The sequence below is a fragment of the Bufo gargarizans genome, chromosome 8 (genome assembly GCF_014858855.1).
Source record: "Bufo gargarizans isolate SCDJY-AF-19 chromosome 8, ASM1485885v1, whole genome shotgun sequence".
NCBI lineage: Eukaryota > Metazoa > Chordata > Amphibia > Anura > Bufonidae > Bufo > Bufo gargarizans.
In genome coordinates this window covers 137,226,110-137,246,832 of record NC_058087.1, presented here as the reverse complement: position 1 = coordinate 137,246,832, position 20,723 = coordinate 137,226,110, and the positions used below count along the sequence as shown (strand labels likewise).

The 20,723-nt window shown below is 42.5% G+C and overlaps 1 protein-coding gene across 2 annotated transcripts in view; it reads right to left on the bottom strand.

Annotated features, from left to right (window-relative positions):
* Positions 1-18,774, bottom strand: part of SDR42E2 (short chain dehydrogenase/reductase family 42E, member 2) — a 74,733-nt gene extending 55,959 nt beyond the window's left edge. For both annotated transcript variants that reach the window (XM_044303523.1, XM_044303524.1), the window contains exons 1-3: positions 18,595-18,774; positions 1,433-1,805; positions 1,240-1,335 (exon numbers count right to left, since the gene is read on the bottom strand). In XM_044303523.1, the coding sequence (XP_044159458.1) occupies positions 1,240-1,335; positions 1,433-1,756 (420 nt within the window). In that variant the 5' untranslated portion in view covers positions 1,757-1,805; positions 18,595-18,774. The remainder of the gene's footprint in view (positions 1-1,239; positions 1,336-1,432; positions 1,806-18,594) is intronic.
* Between the last annotated feature and the right edge of the window lie 1,949 nt (positions 18,775-20,723).

The window sequence follows — 20,723 nt, the reverse complement described above, 5'->3', positions numbered from 1 at the left end:
GCCGCGCCCACTCTAGTTGATACAAGTCGCGACGTCAGTGGGCGGGCGGCCCGGCGGTAAACAGTGAGAAGGCCGCGGCGCTGCTGGAGCGCCGCTGCCTTCTCAAACAGCTGATCGGCGGGGGTCCCGGGTGTCGGACCCCCGCCGATCAGAAGCTGATGATCTATCCAGAGGATAGATCATCAGTTAAATAAAAGTGCAGAACCCCTTTAAGCAAGTTAGACTACAGGCAGTGGGAGGGCTACTCACAGTGACATCACACGCCTAGGAGGAGGAGTAGGAGTGCCTCCTGCACTGCTGCCAGTAGTTGAATAAATTCAGATCAGCTGAGCTAGTCTCGACTAGGTGATTGAGACTAGCTCAGACACTGAGTCTGACTCAACTGGTATGGGGCTGGGAGCGGGCTTATGACGTGGCGGGGGCGGGGCTTATGACAGTGGCGGGGGCGGGGCTTATGACGTGGCGGGGCTTATGACGTGAGCGGCGGCAGTGGGCGGAGAGTGAGAGAGAGCGCAACGGCACCCGGGCACCAAGACTCAGTCAGATCATCAGACTGAGATGTGTGAACTTAGATGTCCGGTAGGAGTGCCTACACAGTGCGCAGCAGGCAGCACAGACCAACACTAGTATCAAAATGAATGGGGAACATTTTAGTTGGGGGGGCACATGGGGGGGCACAGCTTGATGTAGGGGGGGCCGTGGCCCCCTCTGGCCCCCCCCTGGCGACGCCACTGAATAGTGGAGATGAATATGAATACCCTCACTATACATCAGACCCAATCTGTAGTCTCATAACACTCTGAAGATATAATAATTATATAAAATATAACTAAATGCAATCTGAGCTTTTTAATATCACAAAGAGCACTTTTTGTTCTATATTATTTTTAACAATTGAACAATAAAAGTTAATTTTTATATGTTAATAGGCCAGAAACAGAATTATGAAAATGAATATAATAAGAGGATATTCTGGGCCATAAAGGGTCTTTTTGAATTTGTAGAAAATACATGCAAGCTGCAGGAGCCAATAGGACAAAATTTTGAAGTGCAATAAAAAAAATGATGTTTACCCCAAAATACATGCATTTAAATAAAAATTAATGTGAAGGTGTCTACTGGCATCTAAAAAAAATTAGAAGTTAGTACTTTTTTCATATTATAGTGTGAAAACATAGAGTATTGAACGCAATCAATTATAATGATAAGAAATTTTGTAGAAAAGTAACTTTCACCCACTTGTTGATATCCTGACATTCCAAAGGAAGCTGCATGGAAAACGCAATCAACTCCTTCACAAATGTCATACAGTGCATCATAATCCCGGATGTCACCCTGAAATGCAGACAATACTTTTTGGCTACAGAACGCAGGAAACTTCTTGGGTCTTCATAATTGTATGTCAGATTAGTAAGGTTACAACTGGATTTACCTCTATGAATGTAGCACGACTTGGAACTTCCCAGTCTGGCTTGTGTATATCAAAAAAAATAACAGTATAGCCCAACTTTGCAAGAGCTAATCCAAGGTTATGTCCCATATAGCCTGCACCACCGGTGACCAGCACTTTAGTTAACTCCCTTGTGCCTGGGTGTACACTTGGCATACAGGAGACCCTGCTTTGGTGGGGTACCACACCATTGGTCCGTACAGTTCTAAGGGGTAGAGTGTTCCTTATACATTCCGAACACCTTTCTTCTTTTTTTAAACGTTTTCTTAGATCTTCAGGTTCACATACAGACATAGTTTCCCTCATGATGAGAATTGTGTAGAGGTTTTCAGTTGTGTAGAGTTTTCAGTGAGACCTGATTAGAATAAGACTTGAATGAATTCAAATTTTAGACAATTTCTAAAATGTTGTCATTAGAAAGGGGTTCTCTGGGAATTAAGAAAATGAAAATATTTAAATATTACTTTATTAGAAATATATTCACAGATACCTTTTATTATTTGTAACGGCTCATTTTGTCTAGGGAGCAATCATCAGGGGTAATAAAATGGCCACTGTCCTATAAGTGCACACAAAACCTGTTCTAATCACCAGGAGGACAACTTAATCCAGAACAGTGAGCAAAAGAGCAGCCTCATCCTCCTCTATGCTTGCCAGGGATTATGGTCCTGAATACAGATGATAAGAACTTCAACTGAATCTCTATAAGAATGGAGTTTATTAGGAGACATGAAGTACCAAGGACAGACTGTCATACTACCACCTCCTCTCTGTACTTCATGTCTCCTCATGAACTCCATTCCTACATAGACTGAGCTGAAGATCTTATCAGTTATATTCAGGACCATAATCCCTGGCAGGCAGAATAGAGAAGAGGATGAGGCAGCTCATTAGAACAGGTTTTCTGTGTACTAATAGGACGGCGGCCATTTTATTCCTTCTGATTGCTCCTCAGACAAAATGAGCCATTATAACTAATAAAAGGTATTTGGGAATATATTTATAATAAAGTAATACTTAAGTATTTTCATTTTCTTAATTCCTGGAGAGGCCATTTAATAAAATATAGGAGGAAAAGCAAAGAGGATTTCAGCCAATGGGTCCTTCAGGAAAAGCCAGAGTTCCAGTTCTTTAAGGAAAAACTAAAACAAATTCTATGGAAACCTGGTTTTACCCTGATTAGTTCATTTAGGATACAATTAAAGAGACCTTCTGGTCAGAAGCATTTATCTCCTATCCACCAGACAGGTGAGTAATGCTATTTCACTGGGGTATACTGGAAGTATAAAGGACAGGGGAGAACACAGTATAAGTGAGAACTGATTATCAATCACCACTATTAACACTAGAACACCCTGCTTATCACTGATTATAGTATAAGGACAGGAGAGAACACAGAAGAAGGGAGAACTGATTATCGCCACTAGAACACCCTGCTTATCACTGCTTATAGTATAAGGACAGGAGAGAACATAGGAGAGATGATAACTGATTATCTATTACCACTAGAACACCATGTTTATCACTGATTATAATATAAGGACAGGAGAGAACACAGGAGAGATGAGAACTGATTATCTATCACCACTAGAACACCATGCTTTATCACTGTTTTTAATAAATAAAGGCCTTATGGCAATTTACTCAGAATATATATATATATATTATTTTTTTTTTTGCTTACCTGCATTTAGCGGTGCCTATCAACAGGACTGCTGGACATGAAAACTAACCAGTAGAGGAGTTTAGCAGTGCAATATACCTGTAATGCTTTTTATTAAGACCAGAATTAGGAGGAGTCTGCATCCATTGCAGATAATTAGGGAGAAAAGAATTCAATATAACTCAATTACTGCACACACCCAGCCCAGGGATTCTAGTAATGTTAGAATGCAGGATGCAATATCACAGTCTCAATTGATCACGTTATATTTTGACGTGTGAATAATAGAAATGTAAATTATATTTACGGGTTTACACAGATATTATAAGGTCCCTAGTGACATTTCTTTATTATTATTCATTTTTTTTATTTGTAGAGGAATAAAAATTGCAAGAAGTGGTTTATAAATGCGTTTATAAATTTCCCAATGTATTACACCAATCAGCTTGCTCAGATACATTGATAAATCTTTCCCATACTGTTCTAAAGCATCTGCTTACCTTAATATTTTATATTTAAAATTATCTGCCTGCAGCTACCACTAGGGTAAACTCAATGTTTTAGAAGTTATAGTTATATACATTTAACTCAATGGAAGCTGTAAAAAATCTTTATCCCCTGAGCTCCCCCTAGTGGTGTTTGCATACCCCACTAGTGCTGACACTTGTTAGTGCAGGCATCCTCAAACTGCGGCCCTCCAGCTGTTGCAAAACTACAACTCCCACAATGCCCTGCTGTAGGCTGATACCTGTAGGCTGTTTGGGCATGTTGGGACTTGTAGTTTTGCAACAGCTGGAGGGCCGCAGTTTGAGGATGCCTGTGTTAGGGAAAGGAAATTTCCACCTTAAAATAATAATGTCAAGGTCAGGTTTCTCACAGGTAAATGCCCAAGGTCTGGGGTAGTTGTCAATAAGTGTTAACAACATTAATTACCCACATTTTAGGGAATTTAAAGGGGTTATCCTGGAAGTTATATTGATGACCTATCAACCTATATGGCACCCCTTCCCCTCCTGTGTGTCCATACAGCAGTTTATGGGGTATTGATGTATTCCACGGAAAATGCAACAAACTATGGGGTACATTTTCTCCTGTTACCTCTTGGTGAAAATGAAAAATATGGGGCTAAAGCAATATTGTATTTGAAAAGAAATGTAATATTTTTCATTTTCACAGCCAAGTGTTTCTAAATTCTTTTCCCATGCCATATGATGCTCCTTTCTTTCCGAGTCCTGCACTGCGCCCATACAGCGGTTTCTGACTACATAAGGGGTGTTGCCGTATTCAGTAGAAAATGCCTAATACATTTTGGGGTGCTTTTTTGTCCTGTTACCCCCTGTGAAAAATAAAAAAATGGGGCTAAAGCAACATTTTATTGTAAAAGATTTAAGGTTTTTCTTTTCACACTCAAGTGTTTCTAAATTCTACGAAACACCTGTTGGGTGCTATGTACACCCCTTGAAAAAATCCTTGGGGGTGTAGTTTCCAAAATGGGATAATTTTTTGAGGGTTTCCACAATAGTGGTACTTCAGGGTTTATTCAAATGCACCCAAAAAACTATTCCAGCAAAACCTGCCCTCCAATATGTGCCCCTTCCCTTCTGAGCCCTGAAAAGTGCTCATTTAGCAGTTTACGACCACATATGGGGTGTTTCTGCAAACTGCAGAATCAGGATAATAAATATTGTGGTTTGTTTTGATGTTAACCCAAATCTGCAAAAATAATATAAAAAAAAAATAATTCACCTCCATTTTGCTTTCATTCCTGTGGACCACCTAAAGGGTTAACAAAGTTTCTAAAAATGAGTTTTGAATAATTTGAGGGGTGTACTGGGGTCATTTATGATCTGTTTCTATTATGTAAGACCCTCAAATCATTTCAGAACTGAATTAGCCCTTAAAAAAATTTGGTTTTGGAAATTTTCTTCAAAAATATTTAAAATTGCTTTTAAAATTTGAAGCCTTCGAACATCCTAAATAAATAAATAAAATAACATTTACAAAATGATGAAAACCTAAAGTAGACCTGTGGTGAATGTTACTTAATAACCATTTTTGAGGTAGCACTATCTGTGTTAGGGTCCATTCACACGTCCGTAGTGTATTGCGGATCCGCAATACACCCGGCCGGCACCCCCATAGAACTGCCTATTTTTGTCCACAATTTTTTTCCGGAGCCGCGGACCGGAAGTTCTGGGCCGTGCTCCGGAAGTGCGGATGCGGACAGCACACTGTGTGCTGGTCGCATCCATTCCTGCCCCATAGAGAATAAATGGGTCCGCACCCGTTCCGAATAATTTCGGAATGGGTGTGGTGTGCGCACACATTCTACGGACGTCTGAATGGAGCCTTAGGGCTCGTTCACACAAACGTTTTTTGCGTTCCGTATAAGGGACGTTTTTTGCGCTCCGTATACAGAACCATTCATTTCAATGGTTCCGCAAAAAAAAAAACGGAATGTACTCCGCATGAATTCCGTTTCTGTATTTCCGTTTTTCCATTCCGTTGAAAGATAGAGCATGTCCTATTATTGCCCACAGATCACGTTCCGTGGCTCAATTCAAGTCAATGGGTCCGTTAAAACAAACGAATACAGAGCAGGATACAGAGTAGATTGGAAATTCAAGCAGACTAAAAAATAATCAAATAGTCTGGAATGGAACGGTGGAATGGCAAAAATGCCAATGGTAACATTTTTCTCGAACAATAGATTCTTATACCCCAGATGACTAAGGCATAATATTAAAATGCTGCAGTCTACTGCTGTGCATAGATATCTATGTGTTTTATACATGACATTGTTGTTACACTAATATTCATTCCCATCATTACATCAGCATGTTATTATGCATAAGGGAAGTTACTAGTTACACCTCTTGTATGCTTCGCAATTCTTCATTTGACAAAAGTGCTATTCTATGACACCATCCGGACATTAACCCCGTCACGCATTTGGACGTAACTGTACGTCCAAATCGCAAGTAATGTACTGCATTTGGACGTAAAGTCACATCCAAACTGCTTACAGGGGCTCTGACACTATGAAGTTACAGGGGCTGTGACACCTTGGAAGCCAGCGAGGGACCAATCAGTGGTCCCTTGCCAGCGATCGCTCTGATTGGTTAGTCTCTGCAGACTAACCATTTACAGCACTTCTGTGTAAAAATGCTGGTTTCAGGCTGTGATCTCCACGCTGGAGATCACAGCCTAATATCAGCAGTGACCCCCACTGTGCCCCCAGTGATGTAATGACCCCCAGTGCCCCAATGATGCCCCGAGATGCCGCCATTTCCATCCCCCGATGCCCCCTGTAGCCCATCTTCGTCTGTCTCTGCGATCAGCAGAGAGTGTAAGCTGTAACTTACAGCTGCCACTCTGCTGCTTTGGCCAAAATCGGTGCTGGCACCGATCTCGGGCGTTTAACCCCATAGATGCCACAGTCCATGTGGCATCCATGGGGTTGAGAGGGAGGGAGCTCCCTCTCTTTTCCATTGGGCCACGGCTGCTGCGCTGGCAGTAGCCCAATGGTTGCCATTAAGGATGAGCGAATCGACTTCGGATGAAACATCGATTCGCATAAAACTTTGTTTCAATACTGTACAGAGCAAGCGCTCCGTACAGTTTTAGAATGTATTGACTCCGATGAGCCCGAGCTCAGAAAATGTTTTTTTACAGTAGAAATCAATTCATGAAGTTATTACGCGAAGTCTCGCGAGACTTCGCAAAGTAATAAATTCGGCTCATCGGAGCCAATACATTCTAATAATGTACGGAGCGCTCGCTCTGTACAGTACTGAAACAAAGTTTTATGCAAATCGACTTCGGATGTTGTGAACTTGCATGGTGTACCCCAGAGCATTTTGAGCCTGTGATTCCTGATTTTGTAGGCCAACCAGGAATCCAAATTCGCACCGTGGGTTTCACTGAATATGACTATTTTAGTCTTTTTGTCAGTGACCACTTTGTGAACCTGATGGTGGAGCAAACAAACCTGTACACCCAACAGTTCATTGCTCAACACCCGGGCTCCTTTTTGGCTAGGGCCGGTGGCTGGACTCCGGTCAGTGCAGCCGAGATGTGGACGTTTTGGGGCCTCGTGCTGCACATGGGCCTAGTCAAAAAACCTAGTGTCAGGCATTACTGGAGTGGGGACGTCCTCTACCAGGCCCCACTTTACAGTACGCCATGACACATACCCGGTTTGAGGCCATCCGGAAATGCCTGCATTATGCAGCTAATGTAGCATGTTCCCCCCAAGGTGATCCTGCCTATGACCGCCTGTACAAAATCAGGCCGGTCATCGATCACTTTGGGGCCAAATTTGTGCAGGCCTATGTACCTGGAAGGGAGGTCGCGGTTGATGAGTCTCTCATTGCTTTCAAGGGGAGACTCATTTTCCGCCAGTATGTTCCTTCAAAGCGGGCAAAGTATGGCGTGAAGCTGTACAAACTTTGTGATAGTACCTCAGGGCACACTTACAAGTTTCGTGTGTACGAGGGGCGAGATTCCCGTATTGAACCCCCAGAATGTCCCCCTACTCTGGGTGTTAGTGGGAAACTTGTGTGGGACCTTATGCACCCACTGCTAGATAAGGGTTACCACCTGTACGTGGATAACTTTTATACTAGTATCCCCTTGTTCCAGTCCCTCGCCGCCAGATCCACGTCCGTTTGTGGGACCATGCGGAAAAGTCTACGCGGGCTCCCTACCCACCCCCTCCAGGTACCTATCCCCAAGGGTGCGACCTGTGCCCTTAGCAGTGGAAACCTGTTGCTGGTCAGATATAAGGACAAGAGGGATGTCCTTGCACTGTCCACAATTCACAGTAAAGGCATCACCCCTGTCTCTGTGCGAGGTACCGCGGCAACGGTCCTCAAGCCCGATTGTATCGTCGACTACAATCGGTATATGGGAGTAGTTGATCTCTCTCTGATCAAGTCCTCGAGCCATATAATGCCATGTGCAAAACCTGGGCATAGTACAAAAAAGTTGCGGTCTACCTGGTACAGGTTGCCTTGTACAACTCTTTTGTGCTGTCCCAGAGCGCTGGCAACACAGGGAAATTCCTTCATTTCTATGAGGCAGTCCTCAAGGCCCTGATCTTTTCTGACTGGGAAAGAGCAGGCCGGAGTACCTCAGGAACTGGGGGCGCCCGGATCGTCCCTGGCCAACACTTTCCAGGTGTGGTCCCCCATACGGGAAAGAAGGGACAGACCCAAAAAAGTGCAGAGTGTGCAAAAAATGAGCTTCTACCTAAGATAATCGGCTAAAAACAAAAAAAAAATTACTCTTAGACTATGGAGATACTACTAAAATGTTTTTTTTTGTTTATAAAAAGATAATATAGTGTAAAACATAAATACATTAAAAAAAAAGTAGACATATTAGGTATCGATATGTCCGTAAGAATCTGCTTTATAAAAATACCCCATGATCTAACCCCTCAGATGAACACGGTCAAAAAAATAAAATAAAAACGGTGCAAAAAAAGGTATTTTCCTGTCACCTTACATTACAAAAATTGTAATAGCAAGCGATCAAAAAGTCATATGCCCCCCAAAATAGTGCCAATAAAACCGTCCTCTCATCCCACAAAAAATGAGCCCCTACCTAAGTTAATAGGCTAAAACCTTTTTTTTTTAACTGACTCTTAGACTATGGAGATACTAAAATGTATTTTTTTTTTTGTTTATAAAATAAAAAAAGTAGATATTTAAGGTATCGCTGCATCCTTAAGAATCTGCTCTATAAAAATGCCCTATGACCTAACCCCTCAGATTAACACGGTCAAAAAAATTATGGTTCAATTTGTGTTTATTGAAACCCAAAGTATGCAGGAAATGCAGTGAAACATAAGAGGTTTGTGTTTCTCATATACAATATTTTCATACAAATAGAGATCAATAAAACATCAATCCAAAAATAAGTGATAAAAGGAAAAGGGGAGACAAGACAGAAAAATAGGAATCAAGGGAGGGTAAGGGGGGGGAATGTAAAACGGATAGACTAGTAGCCCAAATAAGAATTCAGAGCACGGTCAAAAAAATTAAATAAAAACTGTGCCAAAACAGCAATTTTTAGCAAATTTTCCATTTTAATTCGTTTTTTTTTCCAGTAACAAAGCAAGGGTTAACAACCAAACAAAACGTAATATTTATTAGCCTGATTCTAAAGTTTACAGAAACACCCCATATGTGGTCGTAAACTGCTGTATGACCAAACGGCAGGGCGCAGGAGGAAAGGAACGCCGTATGGTTTCAGGAAGGCAGATTTTTATGGCCTTTTTTGGAGGGCACCATGTCCCATTTGAAGCCCCACTGATGCACCCCTAGAGTAGAAACTCCATAAAAGTTACCCCATCTAAGAAACTAAATCACTTAAGATATTCAAAACTGATTTTACAAACTTTATTAACCCTTTAGGTGTTCCTCAACAGTTTGGCAAATGGCAAATGGAGATGACATTTCAGAATTTCTATTTTTGGTAACCTTGCCTCACAAAAATGTAATATAGATAAACCAAAAATCATATGCACCCAAAAAATAGTCCCAACAAAACTGCCACCTTATCCGGTAGTTTGCAAAATGGAGTCACTTTTATGGAGTTTCTACTCTAGGGGTGCATCAGGGGGCTTCAAATGGGACATGGTGTAAATAAACCAGTCCAGCAAAATCTGTCTTCCAAAAACCACATGGCGCACCTTTCCCTCTACGCCCTACAGTAGTTTACGGCCACATATGGGGTGTTTCTGCAAACTACAGAATCGGGGCAATAAATATAGCATTTTGTTTGGCTGTTAACCCTTGCTTTGTTACTGGAAAAAAAATGGATTAAAAAGGAAAATTTGCCAAAAAATTGAAATTCTCAAATTTCATCTCCATTTGCCAATAACTCTTCTGCAACACCTAAAGGGTTAACAAAGTTTGTAAAATCAGTTTTGAATACCTTGAGGGGTGTAGTTTCTTAGATGGGGTCACTTTTATGGAGTTTCTACTCTAGGGGTGCAACAGGGGGGCTTCAAATGGGACATGGTGTAAATAAACCAGTCCAGCAAAAACCACACGGCGCACCTTTCGCTCTACGCCCTACTGTGTGCCTGTACATTAGTTTACGGCCACATATGGAGTGTTTCTGCAAACTACAGAATCGGGGCAAAAAATATAGCATTTTGTTTGGCTGTTAACCCTTGCTTTGTTACTGGAAAAAATGGATTAAAATGGAAAATTTGCCCAAATATTTAAATTCTTAAATTTCATCTCCATTTGCCAATAAACCACTCCAGCAAAATCTGCCTTCCAAAAACCACATGGCGCACCTTTCCCTCTACGCCCTACTGTGTGCCCGTACAGTAGTTTACGGCCACATATGGGGTGTTTCTGCAAACTACAGAATTGGGGCAATAAATATTGCATTTTTTTTGCTGTTAATCCTTGCTTTGTAAATGGAAAAAATGGATTAAAAAGGAAAATTTGCCAAAAAAATGCTGAAATTTTATCTCCATATGCCATTAACTCTTGTGGCACACCTAAAGGGTTAACGATGTTTGTAAAATCAGTTTTGAATACCTTGAGGGGTGTAGTTTCAAGAATGGGGTCATTTTTAGGTGGTTTCTATTATGTAAGCATCACAAAGTGACTTCAGACCTGTACTGGTCCCTAAAAATTGGGTCTTTTGAAAATTTCAGAAAAATTTCAAGATTTGCTTCTAAACTTCTAAGCTTTTTAAGGTCCCCAAAAACTAAAATGGCATTCCCAAAATGATCCAAACATGAAGTAGAAATATGGGGTATGTAAAGTAATAACTATTTTTGTAGGTATTACTATGTATTATAGAAGTAGAGAAATTGAAACTTGGAAATTTGCTAATTTTTCCAAAATTTGGTATTTTTTTTTATAAATAAAAATGATTATTTTTTTTACCAGTGTCATGAAGTACAATAAGTGACGAAAAAACTATCTCAGAATGGCCTGGATAAGTCACAGCGTTTTAAAATTATGACCACATAAAGTGACACTGGTCAGATTGGCAAAAAATGCTAATTAAGGTGATAATGAGCCCGGTCCCTAAGAGGTTAAGGAGCAGTTCAGTTATGAAGTCACTTTGTGGGACATAGTAGGAACCACCCATAAATTACCTCATTTTAGAAACAACATCCCTCCAGTTATTCAAAACTGATTTTTACAAACTTTGTTAACCCTTTAGATGTTCCACAAGAATTAAAGCAAAATGGAGGGGAAATTTGTAAATTTAATTTTTTGTGCAGATTCTCCATTCTAATCCATTTCCTATAACACAGCAAGGGCTTAACAGCCAAACAAACCTTAATATTTATTACCCTGATTCTGCAGTTTACAGAAACACCCCACATGTGGCCGTAAACTGCTGTATGGACGCATGGCAGGGCGCAGAAGGAAAGGAGCGCCATATTGTTAACGGAGGGCAGATTTTGCTGGAATGGTTTTCAAGTGCCATGTGACATTTGAAGAGACCCTGAGGTACCCCTAGAAAGAAAACCCTAAAAAGTGACCTTATTTTGGAAACTAAACCCCTCAAGGAATAAATCTAGGGGTGAAAACAAGCGTTTCATAGAATTTCGAAACGCATTGCTGTGAAAATGAAAAATAAACTTTTATTTCCAATATAATGTTGCTTTAGCCCCAATTTTTTTCCACAAGGGCTAACAGGAGATAATGGACCCCAAATTTTGTTATGCATTTTTCCTGAATACGGCAACACCGTATATGTGGTTGTAAACTGCTGTTTGGGAACACGTGTCACCCCTTGCCCTGTGAATGTGCGGAGATCTGTCAGACTGGCTGCACATGTCTGACTTCTTTGTTTGTTTTGATTTGGGTTTGAGCTCGATCCACCTTCCCTTGGGTGTACTGGGTTTCATTGCTAGTAAGGATATCCCCCCCCCCCCCAGTGGCCTGTGTGGGTTATAGTTCTTTCCTGGGAGCTTTTGATTTGTGGTGGATCGTCTGCTCCAGCTCTGCTCAAGCTAAGTCCTCTCCTTCATTTTCCTTTGTGTGTTTTTCTAGGTCTCTAGGGAGACGCTTGCTTCTTCCTGGTTCGAAGAAGCAGGTTGCCTCTTCCCTTTTCCCTGATGCTTAGGGTTTGCCCAGGGTGTTTAGGTTTAGGCACGAGGGCATGTGCATATCCACCCTAAGGGTATGCAGATGGGCACAGCAGTTTAGGGAAAGCTTTTAGGGATCGCTAGGAGGTGACCCTTTTCTCCCTAGCTTTTGGGCCTAGTCGTTTGTTCTGTTTGTTTTCCCATGTTTGGTTATTTCCCCGCTTACCTACCTACCGTGACATTATAACCCCCTGAAAATGACTGTCATATCCCTGCTGTTTGCGAAATAAAAGCTATGGATGCCTTGGTTGATCGCATGCAGGGATTATCGCTGGAGGTTGCTGATCTCCGCAGTTCTGTTGCACGGTGTCAGAATCCTCTGGCGCCGTTGGAGGCAATCAGGTCTGCTTAGAGCCTAAAGTCGCTCTCCCTGATAGGTTCTCAGAGGGTGGTGATGACTTTATTCGGTTCAGGGAGTCCTGCAGGTTGTATTTTTCATCTGCGGCTGATGTCATCTGTTGACTAGAATCAAAGAGTGGGGATCATTATATCTCTGCTCAAAGGGACGTGCAGTCCTGGGCTTTTTCTCTGCCGACTGGTTCACCATCCCTCCGGTCGGTGTATGAATTTTTTAGAGCCTTGGGATTGATTTATGATGACCCAGACCGTGTCTCTATGGCTAAATCTAAGCTGCGCAGTTTGTTACAGGGAGAACGTACTGCGGAGTCGTATTGTGCAGAATTTAGAAAATGGTCAACTGACTCGGGGAGGAATGATCCTGTACTCCGGAGTCAGTTTTGTCAGGGGCTATCTGAGAGGTTGAAAGATGCCCTTGCTTTTCATGAGTATCCCGATTCATTGGAGACGGCCATGTCTTTGGCAGTGCGGCTTGATAGACGTCTTAGAGAAAGGTATAAGATTCCTCTCGAGGGGGGGTCCCGTCTGTAAGTGGATCCGTCCCACCTAGTCCCCAGGGTAATATGACTTTAGAATCTGGGGCAGGAGAGGAGCCTATGCAGTTGGGCCAGGTTTTCTTTCGCTCAGGTGATAGGGATTTCAGGAAGCTGAATAAGCTATGTTACTTCTGTGGAAAAGAAGGTAACTTTGTTTGTGCATGTCCTTTTGTTAAACCTCAAAGCGGTAATGAAAAACTATCGAGGTATTCACATAAAGAGAAAAAAAAAAGACTTCCCTGACTCTTGGTAGTGTGAATGGGGAGTCTGAGCAAGCAAATATGCATTCTCCCTTCAATACCCATTTTCTCCTGCCTGCCATGGTGGCGCTAGACTCAGGAAATTTATATTTTGAGGTATTTGTTGACAGTAGTGCGGGGGTAACCCTTATTGATTTTCAGTTCCTCCAAAATCTTGGTTTTAGAACTAGCACTTTAGATAAAGAGATACCGGTGTTTGCTATTGATTCCTCTCCTCTCTCACAAAAGAGTCTTACTCATATCTTTCATGACATTCTGTTAAGGGTGGGTGATTAACATGTTGAGTCCATTTATTGTTTTGTTATGAAGGGCTTGCCTGCTCCGATGGTTCTGGGTTTACTGTGGTTGATAAAGCATAAGCCTACTATTGACTGGCAAACAAGACAAATCAGTAGCTAGAGTCAATTTTGTTTGGACAACTGTCTTTGTGCTTCTATCTCAGGGGTGTCAACTACGGTCCTACCTCAGTTTCTCTCTGATTTTGCATATTCTCGGAGGGTGGAGCTCAGGAGCTGCCTCCCCATCGAGAATTAATTGTCTGGTCAGTCTCATCCCTGGAGCTAAACTGCCAAAATCTTGACTATACAACCTTTCCCAACCCGAAAGAGAAGCTATGCGGAAGTATATTGCAGAGAGTTTGGTAAAGGGACATATTAGGCCATCTAAGTCCCCTGTGGCCGCCGGCTTCTTTTTCGTAAAAAAGATAGACGGATCACTTAGACCGTGTTTAGATTTCCGGGAATTGAATCTCATTACGGTCCGTGATCTGTATCCCCTTCCTTTGATTTCTGATCTATTTGATCAAATTGGAGCCAAGATGTTCTCCAAGTTGGATTTAAGAGGAGCTTATAATCTGATCAGTTAAAGGGCTTCTGTCACCCCTAAAACACAATAATTTTTTGGGGGCTCTTAAAATCCTTTTTTAACGACTATTCCCTATATCGGGCTCTTACCTTTTGTCTGTGGCTTTGTTTCCTTAAAAATTGATCTTTTAGAATATGCAAATCACTTCACTACCAGCAAGTAGGGCATCTACTTGCTGGTAGCCGCCGCAAAAAAAAACCCCTCCTGCTGTTAATTGACAGGGCCAGCGAACGCTCTCCTCCTCCAACTGGCCCTGTCAGCATTTCAAATCCCGCGCCTGTCTTCATTCGGCAAAGGCGCTCTGAGAGAAGGAGGCTCGCCTCCTCAGCGCTCCCTCAGTGCGCCTGCGCCGATGACATCTTCTCTTTCAGTGACATCATCGGCGCAGACGCACTGAGTGAGTGCTGAGGAGGCGAGCCTCCTTCTCTCAGAGCGCCTGCGACAAATGAAGACAGGTGCGGGATTTGAAATGCTGACAGGGCCAGCCGGAGGAGGAGAGCGTTCGCTGGCCCTGTCAATCAACAGGAGGAGGGGGCGGTTTTTGCGGCAGCTACCAGCAAGTAGACACCCCCTACTTGCTGGTAGTGAAGTGATTAGCATATTTTGAAAGATCGATTTTTAAGGAAACAAAGCCACAGACAAAGGTAAGAGCCCTATATACGGAATAGTAGTTAAATAAGGATTTTATCAAGCCCCCCCAAAAAAATTGTGTTTTGGGGGTGACAGAAGCCCTTTTAAGAAGGGGATGAGTGGAAAACGGCCTTTAATACACCCGAAGGTCATTTCGAGAATCTTGTCATGCCCTTTGGTTTAACTAATGCGCCAGCGGTCTTTCAGCGATTTGTCCATGATATTTTCTATCATTTAGTGGGAAGATTCATTGTTATTTACCTTGATGATATACTAATTTACTCACCTGATTTGGAGACCCATAAGGATCACGTGAGACAGGTGTTGTCGATCCTTCGGGAGAATAAATTGTATGCAAAATTGGAAAAATGTGCATTTGCTGTCGAGGATCTACCGTTTTTAGGATACCTGCTTTCTGACTCTGGTTTTCATATGGACCCCGAAAAGGCCCGGGCGGTACTGGAATGGGACCGGCCTGAGAATTAGAAAGCTCTGATGCGGTTTTTGGGTTTTACCAATTACTACAGAAAATTTATCTTGAATTATTCCACCATTGTAAAACCTTTGACAGATATGACTAAAAAAGGCGCTGACTTTTCTGTCTGGTCGGATGAGGCATTACAGGCCTTTTCTGCTATTAAGAAATGTTTTGCGTCTGCTCCCATTCTGATGCAACCTGATGTGTCTCAACCGTTCATCGTAGAGGTTGATGCATCAGAAGTGGGGGTCGGAGCAGTTCCGTCGCAGGGTCCATCCCCTAGCAAATGGCGTCCGTGTGCCTTTTTTCTCCAAGAAACTCTCGGCTGCTGAAAGAAATTATGATGTAGGAGATAAAGAGTTGCTGGCTATTAAATTGGCCTTTGAAGAATGGTGACATTGGTTGGAGGGGGCTACTCACCCTATTACGGTATATACTGACCACAAGAATTTGGCTTACTTGCAGTCTGCTAAGCACCTGAATCCTAGACAGGCTAGATGGTCACAGTTTTTTACTAGGTTTAATTTTGTGGTCACTCTCGCCCTGGAGTTGAAAACGTTAAGGCAGATGCATTGTCACGTAGTTTTCCTGGGGCGAGTGATTCGGAGGATCCCACTCCGATTTTTGCTGATGGGGAGGTGGTTTCCGCTCTGTAAACCGAGTTGGAGATGGAGGTGTTGGGGGCCCAGGAGGAGGCTCCTGATTCTTGTCCTCCAGACAAGTTGTTTGTTCAAGCTGAACTGCGATACAAGGTGTTCAAGGAACATCATGATACGGTCCTTGCAGGGCATTCTGGAAGCAAATCCACAATATATCTTATTTCCCAGAGATTCTGGTGGACTGAGTTGCGCAAGGGTGTGGAGGGTTATGTGATAGCTTGTGAGACCTGTGCACTTGCGAAGGTGGCTCACACTCGGCCTTCAGGATTCCTTCTTCCTTTATCCATCCCGTCTCATTCTTGGACTGCATTTGTCCATGAACTTTATTACCGATTTACCGAGTTCCTCTGGGAAAACTGTGATTTTGGTGGTAGTGGACCGCTTCAGTAAGATGGCCCACTTTGTACTGTTGCCTAGCTTACCCAATGCCAAAACTCTCGCTCAGGTTTTTATCGATAACATTGTGAAACTACATGGCATTCCCTCTGATGTGGTGTCTGATAGGGAGACGCAATTTGTTTCCAGGTTTTGGAGGGCGTTCTGCTCTCGTCTGGGAATTCAACTGTCTTTTTCTTCGGCTTTTCATCCCCAGTCGAATGGTCAGACAGAGCACACTAACCAAAACCTGGAGACCTATTTGAGGTGTTTTGTTGCCGTGAACCAGGATGACTGGTCCTCGTTCTTGTCTCTAGCCGAATTTGCCTTGAATAACCGTAGACAGGAGTCCACTGATAAGTCGCCATTTTTTGGCGCATATGGTTTTCACCCACAGTTTAGTACTTTTTCTGGGACTGGATCTTCTGGGATGCCAGAAGAGGAGAGATTCTCTTCCACCTTGTCATCTATCTGGCGGAAGATCCAAGTTAATTTGGAAAAGATGGGTGAAAGATATAAACGTATGGCTGACAGGAGACGTATGACTGGTCCAGACCTGTGTGTGGGTGATTCGGTGTGGTTGTCCACTAAAAACATTAAGCTGAAGGTACCATCTTGGAAATTGGGTCCAAGATTTATTGGCCCTTACAAAATCTCTGGAATTGTCAACCCGGTGGCATTTTGTCTGGATCTTCCGCAGACCTGGAAGATCCATAATGTGTTTCACAGGTCTTTATTAAAGAAATATGTGGAACTTGTAGCACCATCTCCATTGCCACCTCCCCCTGTTCTGGTGGATGGTAATTTGGAGTTTGAAATCTCTAAGATTCTCGACTCCTGTGTTCTTCGGGGTTCTCTCCAGTACCGGGTGCACTGGAAGGGATACGGTCCCGAGGAAAGAACGTAGGTTTCGGCTGCTGATGTCAGTGCTAGCTGCCAGGTGAGAGTCTTTCACAGGGCACACCCGGATTAAGTTGGTCCGGGGTGTCCGGAGGTCACCCGTAGAAGGTGGGTTCTGTCATGCCTTGCCCTGTGAATGTGCAGAAATCTGTCAGACTGGCTGCACATGTCTGACTTCTTTGTTTGTTTTGATTTGGGTTTGAGCTGGATCCACCTTCCTTCAGGTGTACTGGGTTTCATTGTTAGTGAGGCTATTTATCCCTCCTTCCCCCCCAGTGGCCTGTGCGGGTTATAGGAAGGAAGGGGTGGCATGGGGCTCCCCATTTCTGATGTGGAGGGGGCTCGACAGGGGTCGTGCTTCAAAGCTGCAATGACTGGACCCAACATTTAGGGTCCATTCACACGTCCGGACACCAGAAATGTGTGTTCCGCATTTTACGGACCGCACATCGCCGGCACTCTCATAGAAAATTGGACATGTTCTATTTTTTTGCAGTACGGAAGTGCGGATCCGGATGTGCGGATCTGCAAATGAGGATGCGGACAGCACATTCCGGCTCCATTGAAAATTGCAGAATGGATGCGGACCCATTTTGCAGATGTGTGAATAGACCCTTACTCCTGTTTCCAGGCATAAATATTGGTAAATTTGTCTTGCCCTTGTCACACCGTCAAAACGCCTAAGTGTCCAAATTGTCGCAAAACCAGCCGTGCAAGAGAAGGGGGTTGTGCGACAGTTTTTGTGACAAAAACTGGCGTAAAAATGTTTGTAAATTACCCCTTGTACCAGAAATATTGGTGGGTATGAGTGAATACGCAGGACACCTGCTATATACATTATTTTAGTGGTTAAGGAAACTTGCCTTGCAAATCTCTGATTTCACATTCATAATAATGCAGCTTTTGTTCATTTTACTAAACCATTGTTAGGGCAACATACAAATACTGTGTGCTACTCTTGATATCTGCACCGACTGCATGATATGTTCCACTAAATATCTAGAAATATAGAAAACACAGGGAATCAATTTGTCATGGGCTACACAGGACATTGTAACGGGCCTATGGTTTATGATGCTGATATGGATATGAGTTGACCCCCACATATCAACATGTATCAATCTGATAAGTGAGGCTGCAACATAATGACCTGCTACCATTAAGCTTTCACCCACAGGACTGATAACTGGTTACTCCAAGCTTACGGGGAAGCATTATCTCTTAGGAAAAGCTTTTTCAGGAATGTGATGACAAATGAATATCCTGGATATGGATTAGGCACTTACCTGACTGAGGGTCTTTTACAGCACCATCAAGCTGACGGGTCACTGGGTCTTTCTTTTCTTGTCCAACTAGGAATGTCTAATTCTTTACCAGGCACGACTTCATGTTTGTAGATACGAGCTTACACCATATAAGTACCTGGTCCAGCCACAACTCAGCTATCGAATTTATCAACTTCTGCTGAAGCAGCTGACAGCGAGCACAGCCTGACATCCTGCATGTATAAAAAGGTAAAGATAACATAGCTGAAGGCACCCCCTAGAGGCTTCACACAATATGCAAAGATCCTGCTAGGGAAACAAGGTAGGCGACATGTGCCTTATCTATCATCTGCCATCTATCTGTCTGGGTGGTAGGTCCGTAACAAGGATAACTACAAGGGAAGGATTCAGAGTGTATGCAAGGGAATGGTTTCTATTCCTTCATTGCACTAATATTGGAAATTAGAATTGATTTGGAGGATTTGGGATCATCAGTGTAGTCTGTTTGGAAAAAAATCAATAAAAAAATGTTAATACATTTTCCCCAGGCACCATCTGCGGAGAAATCCATACTTGCCTGCTTCCCGCCACTCTGTTAACTGAACTTGACATGACTGCATCCATGTGGAAGTTGACAAACTAGAAAGCCCGGGAGGCACAGACCCAGGACAGAGCCGTGGGGAGGACGAAAGTATGGATTTCTCCACAGGTACTGTTGGCTGGGGGCCAAATATAAAAAAATCCTTTAACCACTTCCAGACCGGGCAATTTGCCACCATCCTGACCAGTACTCACTGCCAAAAGGAACGTTAAAAGCAAAAATAATTAATCTTTAAATATCTTCATTAAAATTAATGGGAAGGGATAACCCTATATACCAAAAAAGTATCAAATCTAACTTGTTACCTACGGTTGCTCAAGAGGCAATAATACCTCCCGGACATATGGTGAGTATTTTATGAGGTATTACTCTCTGTCTTAGGCTACATGCACATGACCATATGTGTTTTGCGGTCCGTAAATTGCGGATCTGCAAAAAAAAAATGGATGACATCCGTATGCCATCCGTTTTTTTTTTGCGGATCCATTGTAATATTGCCTAAAACGGACAAGAATAGGACATGTTCTATTTTTTTTTTGTGGGGTTACGGAACAGACATACTGATGCGGACAGCACGCGGTGTGCTGTCCGCATTTTTTGCGGACCCATTGAATTGAATGGGTCTGCATCCTATCCGCAAAAAAAAAGGAATGGACACGGAAACAAACAACGTTCGTGTGCATGTAGCCTTAAAAGCAGATAGATTCAAATTTAGAAAACAGTGAATTCTGAAAATTTTTCGTTAACTTTGGGATTTTTAAAAAATAAATAAAGGTAAAACATATTGATTCAAATTTACCATTAACATGAAGTACAATGTGTCACGAGAAACAGTCTCAGAATGGCTTGGATAAGTAAAAGCGTTCCAAAGTTATTACCACATAAAGTGACACATGTCAGATTTGCTACATTAGGCCTAGTCAGGAAGGGAATAAATCACTGCAAAAAATAATGTAGTTTACGCTCCACCAAGAAATTACTACTCGCTGTCAAAAGAAACGTTAAAAGCTAAAATAATTCATCTTTGTTAAATATCTTCATTAAAACTAATGGGAAGGGATAACCCTATATACAAAAAAAGTGTCAAATCTAACTTGTTACCTACAGTTGCTCAAGAGGTTATAATACCCCCCGGGGTGTTATGAATAATAATCCCCCAGGGTGTACCCCCTTATAATTGTTTTTAAAAACTCGGTAAATGAATAATTACCATCAGTTGAACATCATGTGCATCTACACAAAACAGCAGACTGTGTGATACTGTGTATGTATTGTCCCCTGTAGCGCTATTGGACAATTAGTTGCTCTGCCGCTATATTGTGCCAGTGTTCAACTGTGGAAACGGCTACAGTGTTGCAAATTGTGAGCATGCATTGGAGACTTAGTTAAATAATCCGATTATCGGGCATTTCCACCCGAGATACATCTGTCCCCCTGTTTCTATGCATGCACATATAATTGCCACTCAACTTTAGTAGTAAAATGGCTATTTGCGCCTCCTTTGTAACATAAATATAACTGGCTGTGTGTGACTAATTACACCCTAGCT